Genomic DNA, 24,035 nt, shown 5'->3' with positions numbered 1-24,035 from the left:
AGGACTTGGCAAAAAAAAAACCCGTAGTTTTACAAAAAAACATAAAGAAATTAATGCATTTAGAGAACATAAGAGCCATAATTGAAACATTACACATGTCACATACTCATAGTTTCAAATTTTCAACTCTAAAATGTATAATACCAAGATTTCTTCAATGCTAATTATGCTGTTATATGGAGCCTAATCAGACTCAGAAGTTGAATTTTCCCTACTTCCATCGGTGCAGTTTCCCCCTATATTTTTCGATAGGGGTTTGGGGGCAGCGCCCCCAAGTTGGGGTCAAGGGGCATCGCCCCTTGCGGGGTCAAGGGGCAGCGCGAGTTCATCTGAAAGACTCGTGAGTCCGTGCAAAAGACTCGCGCGAGTCCTTGCAAAAGACTCGCGAGTCTTTCAGATGGACTCGCCAGGACTCGCGAGCGAGTCCTTGTAAAAGACTCGTGAGTCTTTCAGATGGACTTGCCAGGACTCGCGAGTCTGTGGCGAGTCCACGAGTTTTAAAACTATGCATCATCCCTTGACTGAGAATGTTCACTGAGCTTGCTGCCTGCTAAATAAAGTGTTCTGGCCAATTGTTTAATGCCCTCTGCTGCCATTGACTTCATTTTGTTTTCTCCGAACGGAATTCCACCAAAATTGATGTACGCTCTACAGGTTGAAAGATGCTACCTCTGTTTTGGTTCAGTTTTTAACACCTTCTCCAGAACACTCTCCAATAATTTACTGATTAGGCATTTCATCAAATAGTTTGCAAACAACTCTTGAAGGCTTCATACTGAAATGTTAAGATGGTTCTGATTTCGAACAGAAGTTTACTCACACTGTTTGCTGATTCTATGTGATGGTGTTTGCTAAGGCAGTTTACCCAAGAGAAACTAAATGTGCTTTTCTTTGTATCTAGAATCTCTACCACTGTCAGCAGCCACCCCAAAACTGACCCAAATTTTTCTAAAAGACACCAACCTTTTCTCCATTACAACTGCTAGGTCATTCTGTCAGACAGTTTGCCCACTGCTATAAAGGGTTTTTTTTGTCAAACAGTTTGCTTACTTTCCCTACTCAACTACTGTTTGCATAATCTCAGGTTTGGATATTTGACTTGTTTGTTGTTTGTTGAGTTTAGTTAAACATATAATGCACAGGTATTCATAACCCTCAGGTATTGATGTATTTAGGAAATTCCGACATACATTGACGAGATATTTGCATTGAAAACAACATTGTTCTTAAATATAGCATAGACTGAAAATAAGAAACATTTGTTCATCTGCAATAACTAAAACAGAGAGGAGGAATAAGCCTGACCTTTTCACATTGTCAGCATTCATTGATACTTATTAATATAGAGTTGGTGTTGCAGTTCCTCACATCACAGTATTGCCTAAGGAAGAAGAACGTTCACCAGCAACATAAAGTAAGCTGCTCACACGATATTGTCAACCTTCAATATCTTTTATGCCCCTTTTTAGAAGCTTGATAAGTACCTTGTTATGCCCAGCAATCCATAAATCAGAAAATTGACCCTTCAGGTCTCTAGCCGCAAATAATGAAGTGCATTCACATATTTTAACCTCCAATCAGCTTCAGAACACTGGCACGTCCAGGTAAGAGAGTTATTTTCTATTGTTCCCAAATCACAAGCTATGCCCAGCAATAAACCACGCCTCTTTTCTCAGTCAATACAAGACTCTTGTCAAGCCCACGGCCAGCCAGAAACTCAAATGAACACTTTGAACTCAGAGATAAAATTATAATATATTCTTCTTGTCTTCAGTTGACGTGTCCAAGCAAGTGAATTAATCGCTCAGAATGACGCCAACATGATAGCACCCAACAGACTCACATTCTCAGTACAAATCCACGAACTATGCAAAAACCAATATCCATTGCTCAGAGTTGTTCAAACTCTGCAGATAGAGTTGATACCAAGAATCCTTCTTAGAATCCAATTGCAAACTCTAATTCGGTTCTGTCTTCCTTTATTCCTTAAGCCTGTTGAAAAATCTCCTGCTGAATGCCCAAACAAGATTTGCTTAAAACTGAATCCAGTTTTCACTCTGCTAAAATAAACTCTCTCAATGATGGCATATAGTGATAAAGAAAGGGAGGCTGCGGTAAGTGTTCAGTCTTGCACCCAACTTCAGAGGCTGTCATGAAGCATGAAACTCACAATGAGAATGATAAACTCCAGTCACAAATTCTTCACACGATCACTGCGAAAAAGCTGCAATTATGCCGTGAATGCTCCAGGCCCAAACACAAGCTTGTGCCAATATTTTAATTGATATCTCTTCAACGCATTATTTCCGTTTAGTGGCACAAGGCAATAAGCACCACAATTATCTTTTGATGACAAATGCATTTAATATTCAGTCTCCTAAAAAGAAAGACTTTGCAAAAAATCACAACTCCTTCAGATTCTTCTTGGCTGGAAAAGGTTTCAAGAAGGTAGCAGCGTTGATGAAGACCCCAAGAAGATGAATCACAACTTTGTTAGAGATCTCCACCCTCCTACAGGGATATTAACGGCTGGTCCCACAATGTAGTGTCAGCCCAGCAATTTTTATTTTTTTTCCAATATTCTTCACCTCAAATCATTCACTTCAACACCAAAAGGAGATGATTTCATTTCCAAACATTAAGAGTTCTGATGAAATATTAGAGGGAAGCCACCGATTAATCAAACCCACAACTGTGTAATTAGAATATTTGCAACATAAATCAAGCCACGGGTACAGAATTTATTGGAACTGGCCCGTTTAATAATATCCGCAACGTTTTCAGCACACCACGAAAAATAATGAATCGAACAATACATTAACCTTTATTCCTTCATACCATAATAACAATATGTTTGCGACAGATGTAAAGAAAGGCTCAGAAAGTTATTCACAACTCATTCCCTACTTCAGAAATAATTCATTTGTTTCATAGTCTCCCGACAATGTAATTTATTTCCAAATATTTGAATGGAATAATGAAATATACCCGCTCAATAAGGTCACCAAACTTAATAGGAATCACTTCAATCATTTAATCGGGACCCACAATATTTGACAAATAACACTTAGAATTACATTCTTTTGAATCGGCCCTTTATAATAGTCAACAAACCCACGATAAGGCTTCGGCCAGCAAAGATTATTAATCAACAACCTCCTAAGGTTATGTCGAATATCAACACATTAGGAAGCTGCGATTTTGCAAAATAGAGACCATTGAAATATCCCACCCAAATTTAATTGCCGCAGTTGATAAATATGACTCCTTCCTTTAAGCTATTCGAACCATCTAAGCTCCCTTCATACCAAATTTAGTTCTCTAATTTTTGTCTTCTGACTTCTGCAAAATTGTCTCTGTCACTCATAAAACCCTCACAGGCTAGCAGAATTTTTAGGTCTGATACTACTGAAATATTCCCTTAGGGATATTTGTTCCTTTTTCATCCAATGATATACAGAAAAATTAACAACAATTCCGCATGCAAAAGATTTCAAACACCATCAAATTAAGTGATATTCACTAACTTTCAGACTGAAATAATAGTTCTGAGTCTAGAAATAAACATGACATTAAAATCCTCAATAGAGCATGTTTGCCACATACGGTAAACGATTAAATGCAGAAAGTAAATGCATAGAACATAATGGAAATATATTAAAGAACCAGTCTCTGTATTAATTCAATAGTCCATGTACATCAAGTGCTCATAACATCACACTGAGATATCACCATAATCCCCCACTTCGAAGGAAAGGTATGCAATATATAATGCCCGAAGGGGTGCGACCAACCGTCACGTCCAACTGCCCTTCGGGAAAACTAATTGATTGTCGTAACCCACAATTACTGACGACACCATAATACGACAACATAACATAATGATTATTCCCGACAACATCATCCCCCCAAGAAAAGAAGTCGTCTCCTGACGACTTAATACAAAATAGAGATGATGTACAGAATCAAGGTACAGAAGAAGAAGGGGGCTGAGGGGGCGTCCCTGATGCAGCAGGTGGTAGGGCTGATGATGATGCTGGTGTTAGCCGTGCTCGCAGATCGTACACCTACTGTGTTCGCACCTTCAGGTCCCGCTCAGCAACCTTGATGTGCTCAATTGTAGACTTAACCATCCGGGGAGCCTCCAGGAGCTTTTTCTCCTTGGCATCCACCGTCTCTCACGCCTGTACCAGACTAGTGCTCAGGGTCTCCTGCTCTGCCCTTGCATCCTCCAACTCTGCAACTAACTGTGCCTTCTCGACAGCTAACTGAGCCCTCTCGGCTTCCCACGCCGCCTCCTGGCGATCCAAGTCTCTCTGTACGGCCTCAACCTGGGTGGCCAACTCCTCCCGAGCTCTCTTTGCGGCCACCCTCGCAGTCAGATGTCCTTCAAACACGAGTTCGGCGAAGAGTGTAATACTCTTCCCTGAAGGTCTGCTCAATCTGCCTCCCGAGAGACTCCACTCTACTCTCCACTACTGGCTTTCTCACTGCCCATGCGGCCAACATCTCCGCCGTCTCAGTTTCTGGCCATCCGCCTCTCTCAAAACAGGCAGCAAATGCCTGCGGACAACCCTCCCGCATAAACCTGAGCGGCCGCTCCAACTCCTGAGTGGTGCTGCCAAGGCCCTCCGACTGAAGAGAGGCTATAACCTCCCGCCCTCGGCGTACCTCCTCCTGTAGATAAGTCTGTACCAGCTCCTGAAAGTATGTCTGCCCTCGACCCACCATATCTTGGAGGTAAGCCTCCACGTCTACTCGGCCTGGCTGCCTGTTCTTCGTGTGGATCTCTACCCTGTCTCGCTAGCTGTCCACGTGGACCTCCGCCATCTGCTCAAGTGACAACTCCCTTCCCTGCACCTCCGTTGAGTGTGTCGTATCTCTGGGGAAACCTTCGCTATCTAAGTTCACAACCTTTGTGTCTAAGTCCTCCCGAGGGTCCCTGCGCACGGGTGTGGCCCGTGAGGGAGAAATGGTAGTAACCAGTCTAGGCGACATGGGTGTCATCTCGAACTCCGTGCTCAACCAACTGTCCTCCTTGAGGGTGTGTAGTATCCCCCCGCCTAGTGTTCCTGCTGTCGCTGTCTGATCGTGCCCTTGCACTTTCCCTATGGGTACGGATTCACCCACTTCTTCTGATGGAACTATCTTTGTCCTCCCTTCCTCGGTCCCTGATGGCAGCCTCATTACTACCGGCGGTCTTTGCTCCTCGAAGGTCAGGATGGACGCAATGCCACCCGTAGGCGGACTCAAATGCGTTGAGGCGGTCAACATGGGTGTGGCAAACAAGACTTGGGGTGGGGGTGTGGATGCTGGTACGACCTCGACTAAGCTTGCCTCACTATCTCTGTCTGAATCACTCAAGGCTTCCGAGGTCTCTTCCCACCCACTGTCAAAGTTGTCAGACTCGGAAACATCCTGCCTTCGCCTTTTTTGCCCTGTCATAGGTTTCAGCCCTACATCCAAATGTCGCCAATAGAAGATGGGTGGCTCACCTGGTGCTAGACTGCCTACCGGTTTAATGTCTACTTCGTCCTCCGGTAGCTGGGAACGCATGGCCTCCAGGAACAACCCAATGGCATAGTGCGGCATGTAGAAGGTGTGATGATGTAGAGTCATGAACTCATACATCCTGTTAGCAAATACTGTAGCCCAGACATACTGCACCCCATTCATAAGTCCTTTCATCAAAATAATTTGGGGTAGGGCTATATCCGATGCACGACTGGACCCTGTAAGTCTACTCTTCACGACATCCATGATGCAGCACCAAGGCCCTTCTGCTACAAATGACTTTTTTATTCCCTTATTCTTTGTGGCGTTGGTCATAGAGGCAAGTTTTGCCGGTGTAAGGTTGCGGGAAACCATCTTCACCCAGTGTTCCTTCATGTCCTTATTCATTTTCTTGGCTTTTAACTCCACATTCTTCCCATTGCGGCTTGGTATGCCAAATACCCTTGTAAAGTCAGCTGCTGTGAAGGAAACCCTTAGCCTATGGTTGCCATAGTCAAACGTGCTCGTTCTGGAGGTGGCGTCAAACACGTCGACCATCATGCGTAGTGGTACCTCGAATTTCTTTATGGGAAAAATAGGCATCTGAATAGCCCAGTGAACTCCTGCTCGCTGTAAATTCTTTATCACCTCGTGATCTGCAACATTCTTCTGCCACCACTTGCGGCACTCGGCTCCATTCACACCCTCGAATACAATAGTGTCGGCGGTGACCTTTCCCATGGTTGTGGCTGTGGCTATCTTTCACTTGTGTTTTTCTTGCTAGCGCTGGTGCTTGTATCCGTGCCTCCTGCAACTCGAACTTCAGATGGTAAAACCCTCGTGGTCTTGTCCATGTTTGTCTGCAACTTTGCTTGCCAATGGCATTCGCCCGCTGAATGCATTCCCTGTATTTTGCCTCTCCTTAACATGCCAACTTAGATATGGCTAACTGTGGAACCGTTACACCACTTCCCCTTCCCTGCGGCAATGGTTGCGTACCCATGTGGCTACAACGACCCCTTTCTTCTGCGGCAGATATGGCAGGAATCCCTTCGGCGCAGTTTGCTTCCCTTCGGCACCTTCGGACTTGGCATGAAAAATTTCTCCTTGCCTTGCGGTGTTTGTGTTGTCCGTATGGTTTGCGCCTCCTTTCGGTATCGTCTTCTGCGCGACCCTTACAATTCTGCAATTGAGGTGGCTCACCTTCGGCAACCTTCCTCCGTCATTGCCATCACCTATTCCTCTTTGACTTCCTTCGGCAATTTTCTTCCTTGCGGCTCCCTCTATTCTAGCCTCGTTGCTATGAAATTGTGGCCTCGCAATGTATTAAGCCATGTATATTTTTTTTTTTTTCGAAGGCCTGCATGCACCAGCGTCGTTTATTCTATTTCCCTCTTCCCCATCGGGTCACGTTTCCCTTTCTTCCATGGGACCGTCGCCTTTTCCTTCAGGCCAAAGGCCTACAACGGTGGTGGACCCCTCCAAAGGTAGCTGAGTGTGCGTGGCTTAGCGCGGGCTGCATGCGGTGGGTGTGCGGTGGTTTTCCCCACCGTACGGTGGTTCCACCGTGGGTGGTCCCACCATACGGTGGTTCCACTGTGGCCACTTTGTTCTTTTTTTTTTTCTAATTTTTTTCCACTTAGGACTTGCTGGTGCGGACGTCGCTCGTGGTACGACTTAAAATTTGGAGCCGTTCACTGGGGCACCTCTTTTCCGTCCAACGTCAGCCGGATCGCGTCGTTGGCCTTGACCTCGCTAATTTGGAAGGGTCCTAGTCATCTCACCTTAAACTTCCCTGGTTTGATCTCGTTTTTGCCGTTGTATTTCAAAACCAACTATCCCTGGGTGAATTTTGCCTGTTTTAAATGTTTGTCATGCCATACTTTTCTTCTTGCTTGTGCGACCTCTGTGGCCCACTGCGCCACCATTCGACGCTCATCCAACTTGTTCAAGTTGTAAAGCCTCTCCTGCAGGCTTTCCATGTCTCCGAGTCTATTTTCAATTGCTATTCGCAAACTCGGCACCATGAATTCGATAGGCACTACTGCTTCCTGACCATACATTAGTTGAAATGGAGTTTGACTAGTGGTCATCTTGTAAGTCGTTCTATAGGCCCATAATACGGAGGGTAACTTCTCCCAGTCTTCCTTTTCTACCCCGCAGGACTTGCAGATTACCGACACCAATATTTTATTAGTGGCCTCAGCTTGCCCATTGGCGTGGGGGTAGTATGGGCTCGATAATGAGTGGAAAATCTTAAACTCGGTGGTCAACAGCCATATGACATGGTTCACAAAGTGGCCCCCTCGGTCACTTGTCAACTGAATAGGTATGCCATATCTCGTAATAATTTGTTCATAGATAAATTTAGTTGTACTTACTGCAAAGTTATCCGGGAGGGCCCTCGCCTCCACCCACTTAGTCAAGTATTCTGTCTCGACCACAATATAACGGCACCATCGTGCACGGCTAGCCTTAAGAGGCCCTACAAAGTCGAGTCCCCATCGTTCGAAGACTTCTTGTGCGTGCGAAGGGTTGAGGGGCATGAAGTCCCGCTTCAAAGGTTTACCCGCCTGTTGGCAAGTGTCGCACCCCATGACCCACTCCCGGGCGTCGTTGTGTACGGTTGGCCACCACAGCCCTGCCAACAACACTTTCCGTGCCGTAGTGTCCGGGCCCATATGTCTGCCTGCGGGTCCTTCGTGTGCCTCCCTCAATACACTGAGAACTTCCTCCTCCATGACACAATGCCTTAGTACCTGGTCGGGTCCCATTTTGTAGAGTAAGCCATTGATCAGTTGAAAGGTCTTGCTCCTTAATACTAGCTTCCTCCGTTCCCCTGGAGGCATGTCCTCCGGGAATCGGGATGTTGACAGGTACTCTCCAATTTTCTTGTACCACGAAGGGACTACGGCTATTTGGAACAAGTGCGCATCCGGGAAGTCATCATTTATTCCCTCCGGATGTTCCCTCGACTTAATCCGAGACAGCTGATCTGCCATGACATGGCTTCGTCCTGGTCTTACCACAATTGTAAACATGAACTCCTATAGTAGCAATAGCCAACAACTTATCCTCCCTTGACTAATAGGCTTGTTTACCAAGTACATTAGTGCCTGGTGGTCTACGTAAAATGTGAATGGTGTAGCCAATAGGTAATGTCGGAATTTTTGTACGGCGTAGACCGTGCCAAGGGCTTCACGCTTCGTGGTACTGTAGTTCTTTTCAGCCTTGGAGAGCAACCTGCTCGCAAAATAAATCGGGTGGTCCAACCTGTGTCCCCCTACCTGAGCTAGTGTAACCCCGATGGCATAATTTGAAGCATCCACGTGAACGTGGAATTCCTTATCCTAGTTCGGGTATGCCAGTATGGGTGCTCCCATCAATCTCGTTTTCAGCTCTTCAAATGCATCGCTCTGTGGCTTTGTCCAGATGTATGGCTCCCCTTTCCGTGTCAATCTATCCAACGGGTGGGACACCTCAGTGAAGTTCTTGATGAACCTCCTGTAGTACCCTACATGACCAAGGAAAGACTTTACCCCCGTGACGTCTGGAGGAGCTTCCATTTCTACTATGACCCGAATCTTGTCAGGGTCCGTTTTCAATCCTTCTTTGCACACAATGTATCCAAGCAATCTTCCTATTGGTACCATGAATCTACATTTCTTCGGATTAAGGGCCAACCGTGCCCTTCGACATCTCTCTAGGCACTCTCTGAGGGCCTTTAGGTGGATGTCCTGCCTGTTGTAAATAGACCAATCCTCCAAGAAAGCTTTGAAGTTCCCTACCGACATCTTGTCGAAGATGTGCAAGATGATGCGCTGAAAGGTCGCCGGTGCATTACATAGGCCGAAGGGCATTCGGTTGTATGCATACACACCGTCCTCCACCACGAAGGTAGTTTTCAACTTATCTTTCTCCGTGATGGATATCTGGTTGTACCCAGAGAACCCATCCATGAAGGAGTATATTTCATGTCCAGCATCTTCCTCGAGGATGCTGTCGGTGAAGGGTATGGGAAACGGGTCTTTAATAGTGACAATGTTTAGACACTGGAAGTCTACACAAATCCGGATCTGATTGGCCTCTTTCTTGAGGGAAATCACAATGGGAGACACCCATTTCCTTGTCTACACCTTGAAGATTATGCCCGCTTCCAACATCTGCTCAAATTCGTCATTCACTTGTGCAGCATAATTTTTGTTCATACGGTAAGGCCGCTTCCTTACCGGTTGGGCTCCCGGTACCAATGTTATGCGGTGTACACATAGCTCTGGGGGCACGCCCTCCAGGTCCTTGCAAGTCCATGCAAAAACATCCTTGTACTCTAGGAAAATTTTGAAGGTTGCGACCTTCAACAGTGGGTTCCAGTCATCTCTGGCAAGGATGACCTTGGGATCACTTGCCTTTCCTAGATTTATCTCCTTCAAATTGGCTTCTTGGTATTTAATAGGTGCGCCCTTCAGGAAGTGGTGTGCGAGAGTGTCATTCACACAGGCCTCCCCTTCCTTGTATTCCCCGTATTCGGGAGGGAATGTATCCGGTTCTTCCTTGATACTCAATACATTGCACGAGGGTGTAAACAAATCATAATCTTCCATTTGCCAATGGAAGAGGCCATTCATGGAGTCCTCGTCATCCCCCAAGCATGCTTCCAACTCTAATACCCCTTCGTCACTGGGCTCCATTCCGCGTCGGTCTTCATCCCCACCCAACTGGTCTCCTTCAGATTCGGACTCGAAGGAGGATGCCAACTCCTCGCTCACCATCTGTGTACGGAGATCGATCACGTACTTCCTCCCCACGCTTTCCAGGGAGAGCGTATTCCGCTTCCAATTATGGTTTGCCTTTGCCGCAATTAGCCACCCACGTCCCAGAATGGCGTCGTACCCTTTCTGCTTCAATGGAATCACTACAAAATCTAGAATGGCTGCGTGTCGATCATAAGCCGTTGGCCCATGAGGGTACCCAGGGGTTTAATCTCGTGTTGATCTGCCCCTAGCAGATTGAACGTGGGAGGCCACAATGTAGGCTTTCCCAGTTTTTTCCATGTCTCCTCTGGAAGCACATTTACTCTTGACCCTTCGTCCACAATGGTGTCGGTCAAGGTAGTCCCCAGGATGCCCATTTCTACCACCGCAGGGTGGCGTCCAATGTTGACTACTAGCAACATAGGGTCGACCGTTGGGCTTACGACCTCCTTCGTTTTAGCTTGTGTGGGTACGGAGTTCAAGATAGCCGTTTTCAATTGCGGTATGGTTTCAAGGAGGTCTTGAACCTTCACGGGTACCTCTATTTGCAATATTTGCCATAGGATTCTCTCTTCTCCCTTCGTCCGTGATGGGCTTGTGGCCTCGTGGTTGTTTTGCCCTTGTGCGGCCATTTCCTTTGTGATCTCGACCCTTGCTTCCCGCACTCTCTCGGTCTCCGTGCGAGGATTTGGGTATGTGGCTTTTTTGGCCGTGCCCTTGTGATTGCCAACACTTTTGTCTTCGTGGGTTCGATGTTCAAAAGGTTTACTCCTGGCTTCGGGCAATTTGCATCCTCATGGTCGCCTAGCCCACACCATCGATAGAGGTGCTGAGGGGTGGCTTCCTTCGTGCAATCCCGAGCGAAGTGCCCCCACTGATTGTAGGCCCTACATTGGATCATTGGTCGGCCCTTGGCGTCATATTGGACACGGCTTCGGGTATTGTTATTGTTGTTGTTATTCCTTCCACCATCACGTCTGTTGTCCCGGTAACCTCCAGATGATGCCGTTGTGTTGGTTTGTTGGGCTGTACCTGCTGGTGCGGATGTTGTGGCCTACTCAGTGAACAACACTTGCGTATTTCGGGTCTTCATATTGTATGGGCACTCCTTGATGGAGTGTCCCATTACTTGGCAAATTTCGCAAAAGGCCTTCTTCGGGTATGTACCCTTCGTATGTCCTTCCTCCTTGCACTTCGTGCACCACACGTCTCCTTCGGTCCGACTAGTAGAGCCTTTCATTGCTTTAAATTCCCTCATCATACGCTCCATGTCCCTCTGCAGGGCCGTCACTTTCTTTTTCGACTCCTCGTTACCACTCTCATCAGAGGAAGAGTCATTTTCCTCGGAGGAGGACTTCCCCTTTTTCTTGGACATTTTGTATTCACTTTCTAAGTCCATAGCCCTATTGTATGCATCATCGTATGACGAAGGAGGGACTATCTTCATTTTCTTCTTCAAATTGGGTTTTAGGCCTTCTACGAACCACCTCTTCTTGAGTCCGTCGGTTGGCTGACTCTCCATTTTCCCAATTAGCTCCTTAAGGTGCCTTCCATGGGCACGAACTGATTCCTTTTGTCCTTGTTTCGTACTGTATATCTCTGCCACTATTTCATTATCATCCCGGAGTAGGCGGAACTCCTTCTCGAAGGCTTTCCGCAACGTGTCCCATGTGGCCATTGCAGTTTTATCAATATCCGAGTACCAGTTGATGGCAACTCCCCGTAATGTCGTTGGAAATTGCCTCGTCCATTCGTCCTGGTCCGTGACACCATTGACCATCCATATGGTTTCGCAGGTTTTGTAGTGCCTTACGGGATCCTCCTTACTGTCGCCGGTGAACTTCGATAGCTTTTGCCTATTGGCCATTGATGGGGGTCGTGTCCCCAGAGGTGGCTGTTTTTGTCATTCACCCGCGCCACTCCCCCCCGTGCCGATGGTGTTTCCTGTTTGAGTGACTGGGGGTATGGTGTTTTGTACCTGCGTGATTGGTGTGATGGGTCCCAAGAGGGGGTGCTGTCTGCCGTGTGCTTGTGCCTCCTCTGCACCTACGATTGTACAGTTGCCCTCTCCTCCGTTCTCACCCTCGTCCTCTGTTCGCTCCCTTTGGTGGTCCTCCGTGCGCAGTGTAAGGGATAAATTCCTGAACTGATCTCGGGTCTCTTTGACCAAATTTCTTCGTAGCCTTGTTTCCTCCAAAAATTCTTCGTGGCTTCTCACCCTACGGTGTTCTGGCGACACGTAGAAATCTCCTTCGGCTTCTGCTCCTGCACTCTCCGTGACACCTCCTTGGTTCCCTTCGGGCAACCCTTTGACAGGTCGTCCTTCGGCAAGTTGCCTCAGCCTCCGTCTACATTCTACTTGTTGTTCCAGAATCAAGGCTCTCTGTGCAGCCTCCCACTTCTCACTTTGTGCCTTCTTATTTCTATCCTTATTTAATAAGTTGGGCATTAATTCCCGTACATCTTCATAAATAGCAACAACACATAAAAAATCGAACACTTCTTTATTAATTCATCCCGTTGGATACAATTTATGTCAATAGTACGACACCATTATTATAGTATAGAATGTTCTTTATTCCTCCTAGGGGTTCAGGGTTCAATTTCCCCTTCGCCTCTTGTCATCACGCTCTGCTTCCCAGCGACGATTGTTTTCTTCGTACTGTCGGAGGACCCGTTGGCGTCGCTCCTCACGGGCAATCTCCTCCTGGCGGGTTCGCTGTGCCAGTGATGCCTGTGCAAGCAACCAGGGGAGGTGCTTCATCAACAGATTCACTGCGGGGCTAACTTCCAGTGCGGTCCACACGGCACTTGTTGGGACTTCAGCCTTCGTGGCCTCTCTTCGGACGTAGGTCTCGATGGCTGCCTGAAGCAGGATTGAGAATTCCCTCGTTGCAGTGTCTTCTCCGTTGTAGAGCTCCGTTTGTGTGTCGTCGGCCTCTGGGTTAATCTCACCAACGGGTAGGCCCATCAAGTCCGTACGCCATCCGCTCCTTCCTTTCCCGAGTATGTCTAGGCAACGGTGCCAGATGTTTGCCACATACGGTAAACGATTAAATGCAGAAAGTAAATGCACAGAACATAATGGAAATATATTAAAGAACCAGTCTCTGTATTAATTCAACAGTCCATGTACATCAAGTGCTCATAACATCACACCGAGATATCACCATAATCCCCCACTTCGAAGGAAAGGTATGCAATATATAATGCCCGAAGGGGTGCGACCAACCGTCACGTCCAACTGCCCTTTGGGAAAACTAACTAACTGCCATAACCCACAATTACCGACGACAACATAATACGACAACATAACATAATGATTATTCCCAACAACAGAGCAACAACAGAAATTGCCAATCCCAGCCACAACATTTACAGTTGGATTGGACAACCAGCAAATTGCATTTGAAGCACATGTGAGCCACCTGCGTGATAACTCCAATTGACAATGGGTTTCCATCCACTGCCTCCAAGCTCGATGGTTTGCGTCCTCAAACCTGCTGAAAACTAGAGCTTCCTAGAAACTTTCCGAGAGAATCAATCTCCAAACATAAAACTAAGCATGCCAAAATGAGCCTCTCCAAGTTATTAAATAGCTCAACTCGGTGACTCTTCGTTTGCCCACTGCCTGTCTCTTGGAATTCCCTTCTATTAATTAAGTGATTTTACTTTATAATATGATGTTGACATAAAATGTCACTTTAATCTTCTTAGTTAAATAATTAAATATAGTTGTCTTTAAAGTTATTATGTGTAGACAACTTAAACTGAATTATTTAATGGAAATGTGTGTAACAATGATGTACAACTTAAACCACTATGGAAGAACTAAATATACAATCATCTATAGCCATGTAGAATAAGTTCACTCACATGCACATCCCATATACCTATTTCAAAATTATTTGTATACCTTGTTTCTAATTTTCTTACATATTTTATGCAATTTTTTGTCATTTGTTTCTTGTAATTGTTGGTGTTCTAATTTGTCACTTTTGTTACAACACAAATAGAATAGTGGATGAGGAAATCCTCTCATCAAATTTGTAAGGGAAGCTCCATGATTTAATCTACTCGTATTTAATACGATAAAGAAGCCTACCACTATAAACATTGCACAATTTGTTCTTTGGGGTCTTTCATAAAGATGAAATAACTAAAGGAAACTCGACCTGTTTGTTTTTTATCTTAGAAGATAGAGCACAAGACCTGAAAATCTTCTACCTCACGAATGAATTCTCTCAATATTTGACAGCTATAACATAAACAATAATACTATCCAAGGATTAAAATAGAAATCTTTGGAATCATATCAGCAATTAATTTGACCTTGAAGAGATATATAGCTCTTGGAAACAGCAATGATTTAGAAGAATAGATGAAGGCAATTAATTATCATGAAATATTCAGATCTATTTCTTAAATTTGAACACCAATGTCACACACAGTTAACAAAGATCTTCTATTGATTGACTTTTTCCTTGCATAATTACAACTCTTTAATCTTGACTTGAATGCGAATCTTGGCAGCGTAAGCAAGATTCAACTTTGCATTCATTACACACAAAAGGCTCAACACATTAACTTGACTTTGAACTTGAGTGACAATCTGTGCAACCTAAGTCTGCCTTCAACTATCATTACAATTCATGTGTAAATGGCATATTTTTATTTTTCAAGCTTGCAATTGTAGCTTGTGGAAACTTCAAAAATAATAAAAGTAATTTCTTTGAAAGCAATTCCGTCCCCATCATCTAAAAATAACCTAAAATATTTGCTTCCCATCTTGAGCATCTATCTGAATCAAGGGTTTTGATCTTTTAATTTTGTCTTTAATTTTTTGTAACTAATCGTCATCTCCTTTAAAAAATAATAAAAACATTGGCGTGCTTTATTTTGGGCATTTGCGTCACTTTGAATGGAGGGTCAGATTCATCACTTTTTCTTCTTTATTTTGCTTTATTTGATGCTCATCTTTCCCTTTGCCCATATACTAATCTGGGTGCCACTTTTCCTTTGTTTCCCACTCGGTTTTGGCAAGAAAAACATGCTATTTTGGTGCTTGATGGAGTTGATGGGCCCATTTGCTTTTTGGTGGAAGCTCTGGTTCATTAACACTAAGTGGAGATTTTTTAACAACAATGTGAAAAGTGAAACCATCTCAGGATTGATGTTAAATTGGAAGAATAATGACATTGGCGCCAAAATTCATTGTAGATGGCTGCAGAAAGGAGTGCTTGCCAACACAACATAAGATTCAGTTCTCTTTATTGGGTTGTAAAAAGTGCATTGTTTTTTGTGAGAAGCATCTGAATGACATTTGTTTGATTTGATGAAAATCTGAATGCCCTACATTGATACACTCAACTTTCTGCTTAGGGTGAATTATCTGAAAGAATTAGCTTCCTTTCCGCTTGGTGGCAACAATGTGATGTATCTGTTCTGCTAAAATTGGCAAGGACTTGCCCTTGGACCCAAACCATATAAGTGTGGTTGATTCAAAGGAACTGGATCTCCTGACATGATATTTATCTCACCATTGAACAGGGATGCCATTTGCTGGAATTGCGTTTTATCATTTATGAATTGGTGTCCTCATAGTATGATCAGTATGTTTTCTGTACAAACCAATCAAATTATTACAGCCATCTTTGCCTTCTTTTGGTTAGTAAGTTACTACATTTGCAGAACTACTTGGAAGATGTATAGGTAGTTTGGAATTTGAGGTATTTCATAACATTTCCTTCTGAATCATGCCAATATATTAGATTGGGGGAGCCAATTTGACATTGCTATATAGCTGGACCTAGTATTTAACTGTCACATAATAATCATTGTAAAAGAGCTGGAAAGTTATTACCACTGAGCAAGTGGATTAGCTCTGGACGGTAATGTTGATGTGTAAATGTATAACTTGCCAATTCATAGTTGCTACATTTATTATCAATATACATGATTGAAGCAATGCCATTTCCTCTATGTTTGTTCTTCATAAATATAACTTCAACATGACCTCAAATCTAAGACATATAATCGCATTGAGCAGATTCTGGAAGCACTCTTTGTGCTTCTTGTTTAAAACTGACTCTACTTCAGGAGAGGTCATATTATAGCTGGTGGTATGAATATGTGTTTTTATTGCATATCAGCATCTCTAAATTTCGAGTGTCTGCATAGAACTTTTTTGCATACAAAATGAGTAACTTACAAATTAATAGCTATGACAGTTAAAATGAAATTATTAGCAATTTTTATCTCTTCCATGTTTATTTTTTATTACTAACAATATGTATTTCGTTAAGAAAATGCTAGAGGTCTATTGACATGCTTTCATGCTTCAAACTCATTTAGCTTTAAGGAAGTCATATCATAGATGGAGATCTAAATGCATATCCTAATTGCATTTTAAGTGTCTGCAGGTTATGATATTTTTCAGTGCACATGGGGTGCCACTTGCTTATGTTGAGGAGGCTGGTGATCCATATAAGGCAGAGATGGAAGAGTGTGTGGAATTGATTATGAATGAACTCAAGGCACGGGATATTACCAACAATCACACTCTTGCATATCAGGTAAGCTTGGCATTACTTTGTCAAAACTTCTAATCTAACTCTATATTGAATTTTAAGGTCTCAAGGAAATTGTTATTGTTCAGAGCATGTTTCTGTCTATGACTCTACAGTGCTCTCCTTATTGCTTTGTCTCCTCTGCAGTGATGTCCATGATCTTTAAACAGTGTCTTGATGTGTTAAATTCACCACTTTCATTCTGTACGATGTCTTTGAAATAAACGTTTTTCTCTGCACCTTATAAGTCCCTTTAAAATTTCTGGCTTCTAAGGTTGAGGTCAGAGAGGGGATCTGTTACATAGATGTAAACTGACTGTGTATTCACTAGTATTTTGGGCATTATGTACGCAGAAATGGATGATTGAAAGCAAGTGGTTTAGTATTTTGCATTCAATTCTTAAATATGCTGTGAACCTACTTCATGCAATATGAACTTTTGCTATTAGGAGGAATAAGAGATTGATTCCAAATGATGATCATCTTCAAGAAAACTTATGGTTACATCTTCATCATCAAGAAAACATTAAAAAGATCATCTTGCTTCAATAAGGGATAAAGACAAATAAGAGATTAATGTATTATCCAACCATCAAGGAATATAGACTTGCAAGCATCCAGGTTCTTGTGATAATGGTCTCTCTATCAACTCTCTCACCATATGAGGTAATGACCCTACCATTGTTGATTACCTTGATCACATATGATCGACTTAACCAGTGATAGATGCATAATTTCATACATGCAAGGAGTTACCACGAAACCATCATCAAGACAACTATGATGCACATCATTAGAAGGTAAACATGTAGCTGTCCGTGAAGTAGCTGAGAGGATCCAGAAATCAGTTAAATGTTAGCAGTGGTAACAACCGCGCATCAAAGATGAATCCAGAATTATATACATCCGATCTGTGTAAGCAAGATCACAAGTCTGTCGGCATACATCATTATGTCATCATGAGATCTTCAAACTGCATCCTTAGGATGATGATCAGATCTGTAAGAACTTCAGCACCTTGATCAATGACAAACAAATAATAATCTGCCTGTGATTCATATCTAGTCATTAACAACAAAGATTGCTGTGACTATGCTTAGTAGATGAAACACGATGATAACCACTTCTCATCAGAGAATAATGCCTTACCATGCCATCCATTGAGGAACCCAATTATGTTTCAACAATCACTAATTAAGAATGTGATTAGATATTTATGAGAGGACACGATTAGGAAAAGGTTTATCTCCAAACGTAAGGGCACAACTCCTCACCGTCTCAACCTTCCATCACATATTAAAGGTGTATCACATCCTCACAAAGGCATCATGGTATTTTATATTTTGTTTATAATCCAGTTTGGATCACTCTTAAAGAGCTTTTGTCGCAGGCACATTTTCAGGAGCACAAATAAATCGTTTCATATCAGAGACAGCCCCTCTGTTGCAAGCATCATTTGATCATATCAGACATAGCAGCATTTCAGAATTGCATAAGTATATCAGCATATCAGTCACAGCACTTATTGCTGTAAGCTAAGTTGCCGAATTGGGTATGGGAACGGGAACGGGTATGTGGATACGAAGTGCCGGTACAGCATACATTTTTTGGGGGGTTGGGTATGTTTTTGGTATGTTCATACAAAATTTATACACACACACAGACACATAGACACAGACACACACACATAATAGAATTAAGTTTAGAATGTCATATACCACTGTGTATGCTAAACAAAACCATTGCAAATTTTAAATTTTGAAGCATAGCATACTAATTTAAATTCAGTTTTCAATATCAAAAAGATCAAACAAGAATCACTAAACATTTCAGAAATATTTTGGCATCTATAACGCGAACCCTGGATGTACCCACAAGAGATTCGTTTCAGAATCCAATTCCGGTACGTTTCGTACCCAGAATCGCCCAAAAAATCCCACGATTCAGCAACTTAGGCTATAATCAATAAGCAGAATTGATTGCATGGATTGAAGATTGCATTAGAAACAGCAACTATATTGCTATATGGGATAATTAAGGATCAGACATTGCATATGATAAGTGTTATACCAATGACAGCAATTTGCATTGCTATAAGCAATACCATTACATCTCATTGCATAGTTATATTGCCATATTGGACATTCAATCTTCATCCCTTATCAATATAGGTGAAAGGGAAAGTTTAAAGACATATTATTCACTTAGCATTCATTATATTGATTATAATAGAAAAAGCAAGTGACATTAATTGATTCATACTATTGATTATATAATTCATGCTATAATTTGATATTATAATCTTTAGCAAGTTTAAGAATTTGGAGCAATTGTCTCATAAGGACTAATAATCCTAGAAGGGACATTACAATCTTGAGCCCAAACTCTTCTGGCCTTGGTACATAACAGACATAGAAATTAAAATTTCAAAATTTGAGTGTTTGATGTTCATGTTACATGTGTAATGTTTGAATTATGACAAACTAATAGTCAAATTAGACTTTAATGTTCTCTAAATGCATTGATTTCTTTCTTTTGTGTGTAATTGAGTTTTTTTCTTTTGCTGAGTTGAGTTTGAATCTGAGTTTTCAAACTGTGATACATATTATTTAAACTAGAGGTCATGTCCTTAGGGTTTAGGGTTTTTGTTTTATTTTCTTTTAGAGGGAGCTTCCCATTCTAATTTGAAGAAGGGTTTTATTGTCAAATGCTTTTCCATTTTGTGTTGCACGAAAAGGTGAAATTAAAACGTTAACAATGATTTTGCAGGATCTACTTCATGACTCTTTAATATTCAATTTTGATATTCTTTATTTGCTTGTCATTGGTTTAGAGCTTTGTAGTGGCTGATAATGTTTCTAGTATGATATTTCAAAAGAAAAATTCTCGCTAGAACAGCTAAATGTTAATAAGAAAGATGTAAAGCCTTCAATTGTCTTTGCTTATTATTTAGGAGCAATTTTTTATTCTTTGCTTGACCACTCCTAATGTCATGAAGTGTTGCATTTCTAGATTTAATGTACCTTGAATATTGGGACAGATATTTAAACTACTAGAATGTTGAAATCATGGTAGGCAGTTATCATGGTTGCCTGTTAAATGCCATTGCTTTCCTAAAATAGGCAAGGTTTTGCAGAATAAAATTTTATTATGAGTGCGGAAAGCATGGTTCTATTCCTAGTAAAGGGAACTAATATAATGATATGTAAGATTTCTTTTAATAAAAAATGTTTGAAGGAAGTGACTGTTTTAACTTGCTACATTCAATTATCAATGTCAACATTGGGTTCAATTGGATTGGCAGAGCCGAGTTGGACCTGTAGAATGGCTGAAGCCTTATACTGATGACACTATCAAACAGCTAGGGCTCCAAGGAGTGAAAAGTCTTCTTGCAGTCCCTATCAGGTAATAGATTTTCAATCTCAGGAGAGTTATGGAGCTGTTTCAATTGTTTACTATGTCTGGTTTTTATCTGAGGTCTCCTGACCTTGGAATGAACAAGGACTTATGTGATCAATAGAGTTGAATTTTTGCTTAATAAGTTAATTCATGTTAAATTTGATAGTTGGATTTTTGCCCAAAAAATTAATCTGTGTTATGTTTGATTGTAACTTTTAAACATTATGATGATAACTTTAATGAAATTTTTATCAACCTAAGGTTCATCTACATATATTATATTTAATTTGTTCTGTTACCTTCTCTCTATCACCCTTCACCCTGTCAAAAAAAGAGAGAAACCCAAATTGCTGACATGGTGTGAACTGAGCCTTTTAACCCAAATTAATGACATATATATACTAGCGCATTGTGTGAACTGAGCCATTTACTAGCATAATTTTCTGATTCGACCCAGAAAATAATTAATAGATTTTGTGCAGAAAAATCCAATAGGCAGTATACATTCTCTGGTAGGTTTGCCATGAGTTATGTAGGGAAAAAACATTAAGTATTGTAAGATGAAAATATTTTTTCATTCATGGTTGTCTTGTATGTATTTTTTTTATTAGAATAAATAAGATCTTATGATAATGTTATGAAGTTAGCTTTTTTTGTTCTAAGGAAGAAGAGTCCTGAGTTTTGTTTATAGTTCCATAAAACCTAAACCATCTCAAACATTTGTTGTCAGAGTACTGTATATACATATATATAGATTATGTTCTTGAGATTCTTTGAGTATATTTTGAGCCATATAAACATTGTGGCTACTTGCTTCTAAATTTGATGTTATTGGTGCATTATTTTTTAATGCAGCTTTGTTAGTGAGCACATTGAGACACTCGAGGAAATTGACATGGAGTACAAAGAATTGGCCCTTGAATCTGGTATTAAGAACTGGGAGCGTGTTCCAGCTCTGGGTTGTGAACCCACCTTCATTTCAGACTTGGCAGATGCAGTAATTGAGGCTCTTCCATATGTAGGAGCAATGGCAGTGTCAAACCTTGAGGCTCGGCAGGTAGATTGAAATACTGAAATTTATGCAACGAGTACTCCTTTCTGTTTAGCTTTTTTGGTTATATGATTTGAGATGATAATGCCATTCGGGAACTATCTGAATTTGTAAATTTGCCATGTTGTGGAGTAGCATAAACTATATGGTATAGTGTTTCACCAAGATCTAGCATAGTTGAACATGTAGAATGTTTTTGATTAAGATAAATGGGTTTTACAGGGACCCGAAAACCAAAGTCAGAGAGAGATACAAAAAGTTAAACAGTCGCTAACCAGTCCAGAAACAACGGCAAAACAGCCACACAAATAGGGGCCACGCCCACACAACAAAAACACAAAAACCACTAACAGAAAAAACTTAAAACCACTAACAAAAAAACTTAAAACCACTAAACCAAAGATTGCATCAGCTCCGAATTCTTTTGGATCATACTCTTGTTGATTTCCTGGAGCTCTTCCATGATGAACTTGGAGGTAATCTTCTCCTGGTTCTTTCTCCTCGTCCTCTTATAGGGGCCAGTAGTGACCTGTGATCCCATACCTTGCAAGTTTGGCTCTTGAATTTTCTTCTTCTCTTTGGTGTCTAAGGGTGGGATATTGGTGATGGGTTGGGCTCTTTGGTCCGCAATCATCGCATTGACCATTTTAAGACCCTCAACGCTACTATTCATGGCTTCCCTGCTAATATCAACCAAATTCCTCAGGTTGCTCTTAATCTCTTCCAAGCTTATTTCCAACTGACCAATCCTTGATTCATGATCCGTTTTCATGATCTTAACATCTTCTGTAAGTTTCTGTGTCATTCGGATAAGCTTGTCAGTTTTGCTTGGCATGGCCGTCTTAGTAAAAGTGTAAATGATGCCCTTAATTCCTTCCTTCAGCATGTTGATCTCCTTGCTGACCCAAAGAAAGCAATTTTCATGGCTTTTAATAGATTTTTTTAGGAGAATATCAAAATCAAAGTCTTTTATAGTATCCCCCTGTTCCCCCTGTTCAACGTTAATGGGGATGTCAAGCTTTATTTCCTCTTCCTTTCCCTTGGATTTCCCTGTTTTAATGGAATGGAAGTTTTAATATTGTCCATGAGACCAAATGTTGCAATGAAATGGAAGTTTTAATATTGTCCATGAGACCAAATGTTGCAATGAAATGGAAGTTTTAATATTGTACATGAGACCAAGCCGCTTATGGAACCCTAAGCTAAAAACTACACTTCAATTAACATAAGCCCAACCTAGCAGGCTGACTGTATTTTGTATGATTCGCATCCATTTTTTTTTGATCTTGGATCATCTGCTATGAATCTTGATCAAATAGTCTGCTGTTTGTGATAGCATTTCCTCTTCAACCAAGACAGTCAAGGACTCAATGTTTAAAATATCAATGTAATTGATCTGGATATCCTAAGTTAGACATTATATGATGTAGATTTTGTTTTCACTAACACCTAGTTGCAAAGATGACATATTCAATTTGCCCACTCTTGTTTAGGTGTTGTCCACCTTCTATTCTTGCACCTAATGTGAGCTAGTCCTTAGCTAAGCTATTAAAATTTTTGCTTTCCATTTTAATTCCACTCCTATATAATCTTTTTTCTTGTGGCCACATGTAGGATTAAATCGTTTGACATAGTATTCTCTTTTTTTTTACCGAGCTGCTTCATCCAGAGGATTGCCTTGAATTTTCTCTCTCACATATCTTTTGATTTCCATATTGGTGTTTGGACAGTCTTGCATGCTAATATCCCATTTACTCATCTACTTGGCATTTTGTTTCATCCATGTTCTCTCCCTTATAACTTTTCCTTTGCTGCTATTTGTGGCCAATGGTGCAGCTCCATGCTCTCTAGTTTCTTTAGGTAGCTTAACATCCGGATCATAGTTGATGATCCAAAGGAAAGGTGCCAGCCTCAACTAAAACAATCTCATATGGAACCATAGTTTTTGATTTGAAACTGCTGGTGATTAGATGTTTCTTGTAACTTTACTCAATTTGCCCTAGAATTCCCAAATGGGGTTTGGATTTTGCTTGGGAATGTAAATTGACAATTTTTTATCTTGATTTAGAGCCAATGAATTGAACAATTATAAGTCTGCTGATTACCGATTTTCAGATCTGCATATTTTGATCTGCTCTCTTGTTCCTCTCTATGCTCTGAGTCAAATGATCTTTCCTTTGTACTTTATTGGTGAAAGAGTCACCACCTTTCATAGGGATTGAGGCACCACCTTTCATAAGAATTGAGTCACCACTTTTCATGGCTGCCTTTGAGAATAATATATTATTTCCCAAACTGATCTCCCTTGGATCCCTTCCTCAAAAAAACCTTCTTCCCTTTATATCTCCCAATGTGAGGGAGAGGTCACAACTCTTCATCATGTATGCCCTTTGGTAAGAGACACAACCTTTCACAATTAGCACCCTTTGAAATATTACAACCCTTCATAATTTCTTCCATTTGAAAGAGCCACTTCCTTATCTACTTCCCGTTCCTTTTCTTCCTCCATTAATCTTTCCTCAATTTACATGATCCCTTCCTTCTTCCTCTCTCTATCTCCCTCCTCTCAACTAAGGTTCTCTTTTCCATTTTATATCTCATGTTTGAGGGAGTCCCAACTTTTCATTTCATGTCTTTTGACCATTCATTAATTTAATTAAATTTTAATTATCTTTAATTATATTCTTTTATATTTTAATGTAAATTTTATTTTAATTCTTTTGTATTTTAATTTTATTATTATTATTTATTATTAAATTCTATTTCAAAGTG

At 41.5% G+C, this 24,035-nt stretch overlaps 1 protein-coding gene across 2 annotated transcripts in view; it reads left to right on the top strand.

Moving 5' to 3' along the window:
• LOC131043810 (ferrochelatase-2, chloroplastic) overlaps positions 1-24,035 on the top strand; it is a 221,820-nt gene that overhangs the window by 116,168 nt on the left and 81,617 nt on the right. For both annotated transcript variants that reach the window (XR_009105605.2, XM_057977047.2), the window contains exons 8-10: positions 16,667-16,819; positions 20,118-20,218; positions 21,068-21,269. Coding sequence is in view for 1 of the 2 variants with exons in the window: in XM_057977047.2 (XP_057833030.1) it covers positions 16,667-16,819; positions 20,118-20,218; positions 21,068-21,269 (456 nt within the window). In the remaining variant the exon portion in view is untranslated. The remainder of the gene's footprint in view (positions 1-16,666; positions 16,820-20,117; positions 20,219-21,067; positions 21,270-24,035) is intronic.

This window comes from Cryptomeria japonica, chromosome 6 (genome assembly GCF_030272615.1).
Source record: "Cryptomeria japonica chromosome 6, Sugi_1.0, whole genome shotgun sequence".
Classification (NCBI taxonomy): Eukaryota; Viridiplantae; Streptophyta; class Pinopsida; order Cupressales; family Cupressaceae; genus Cryptomeria; species Cryptomeria japonica.
Note: the sequence above shows the minus strand (reverse complement) of the source record. Positions and strands in the feature narration are given on the sequence as shown.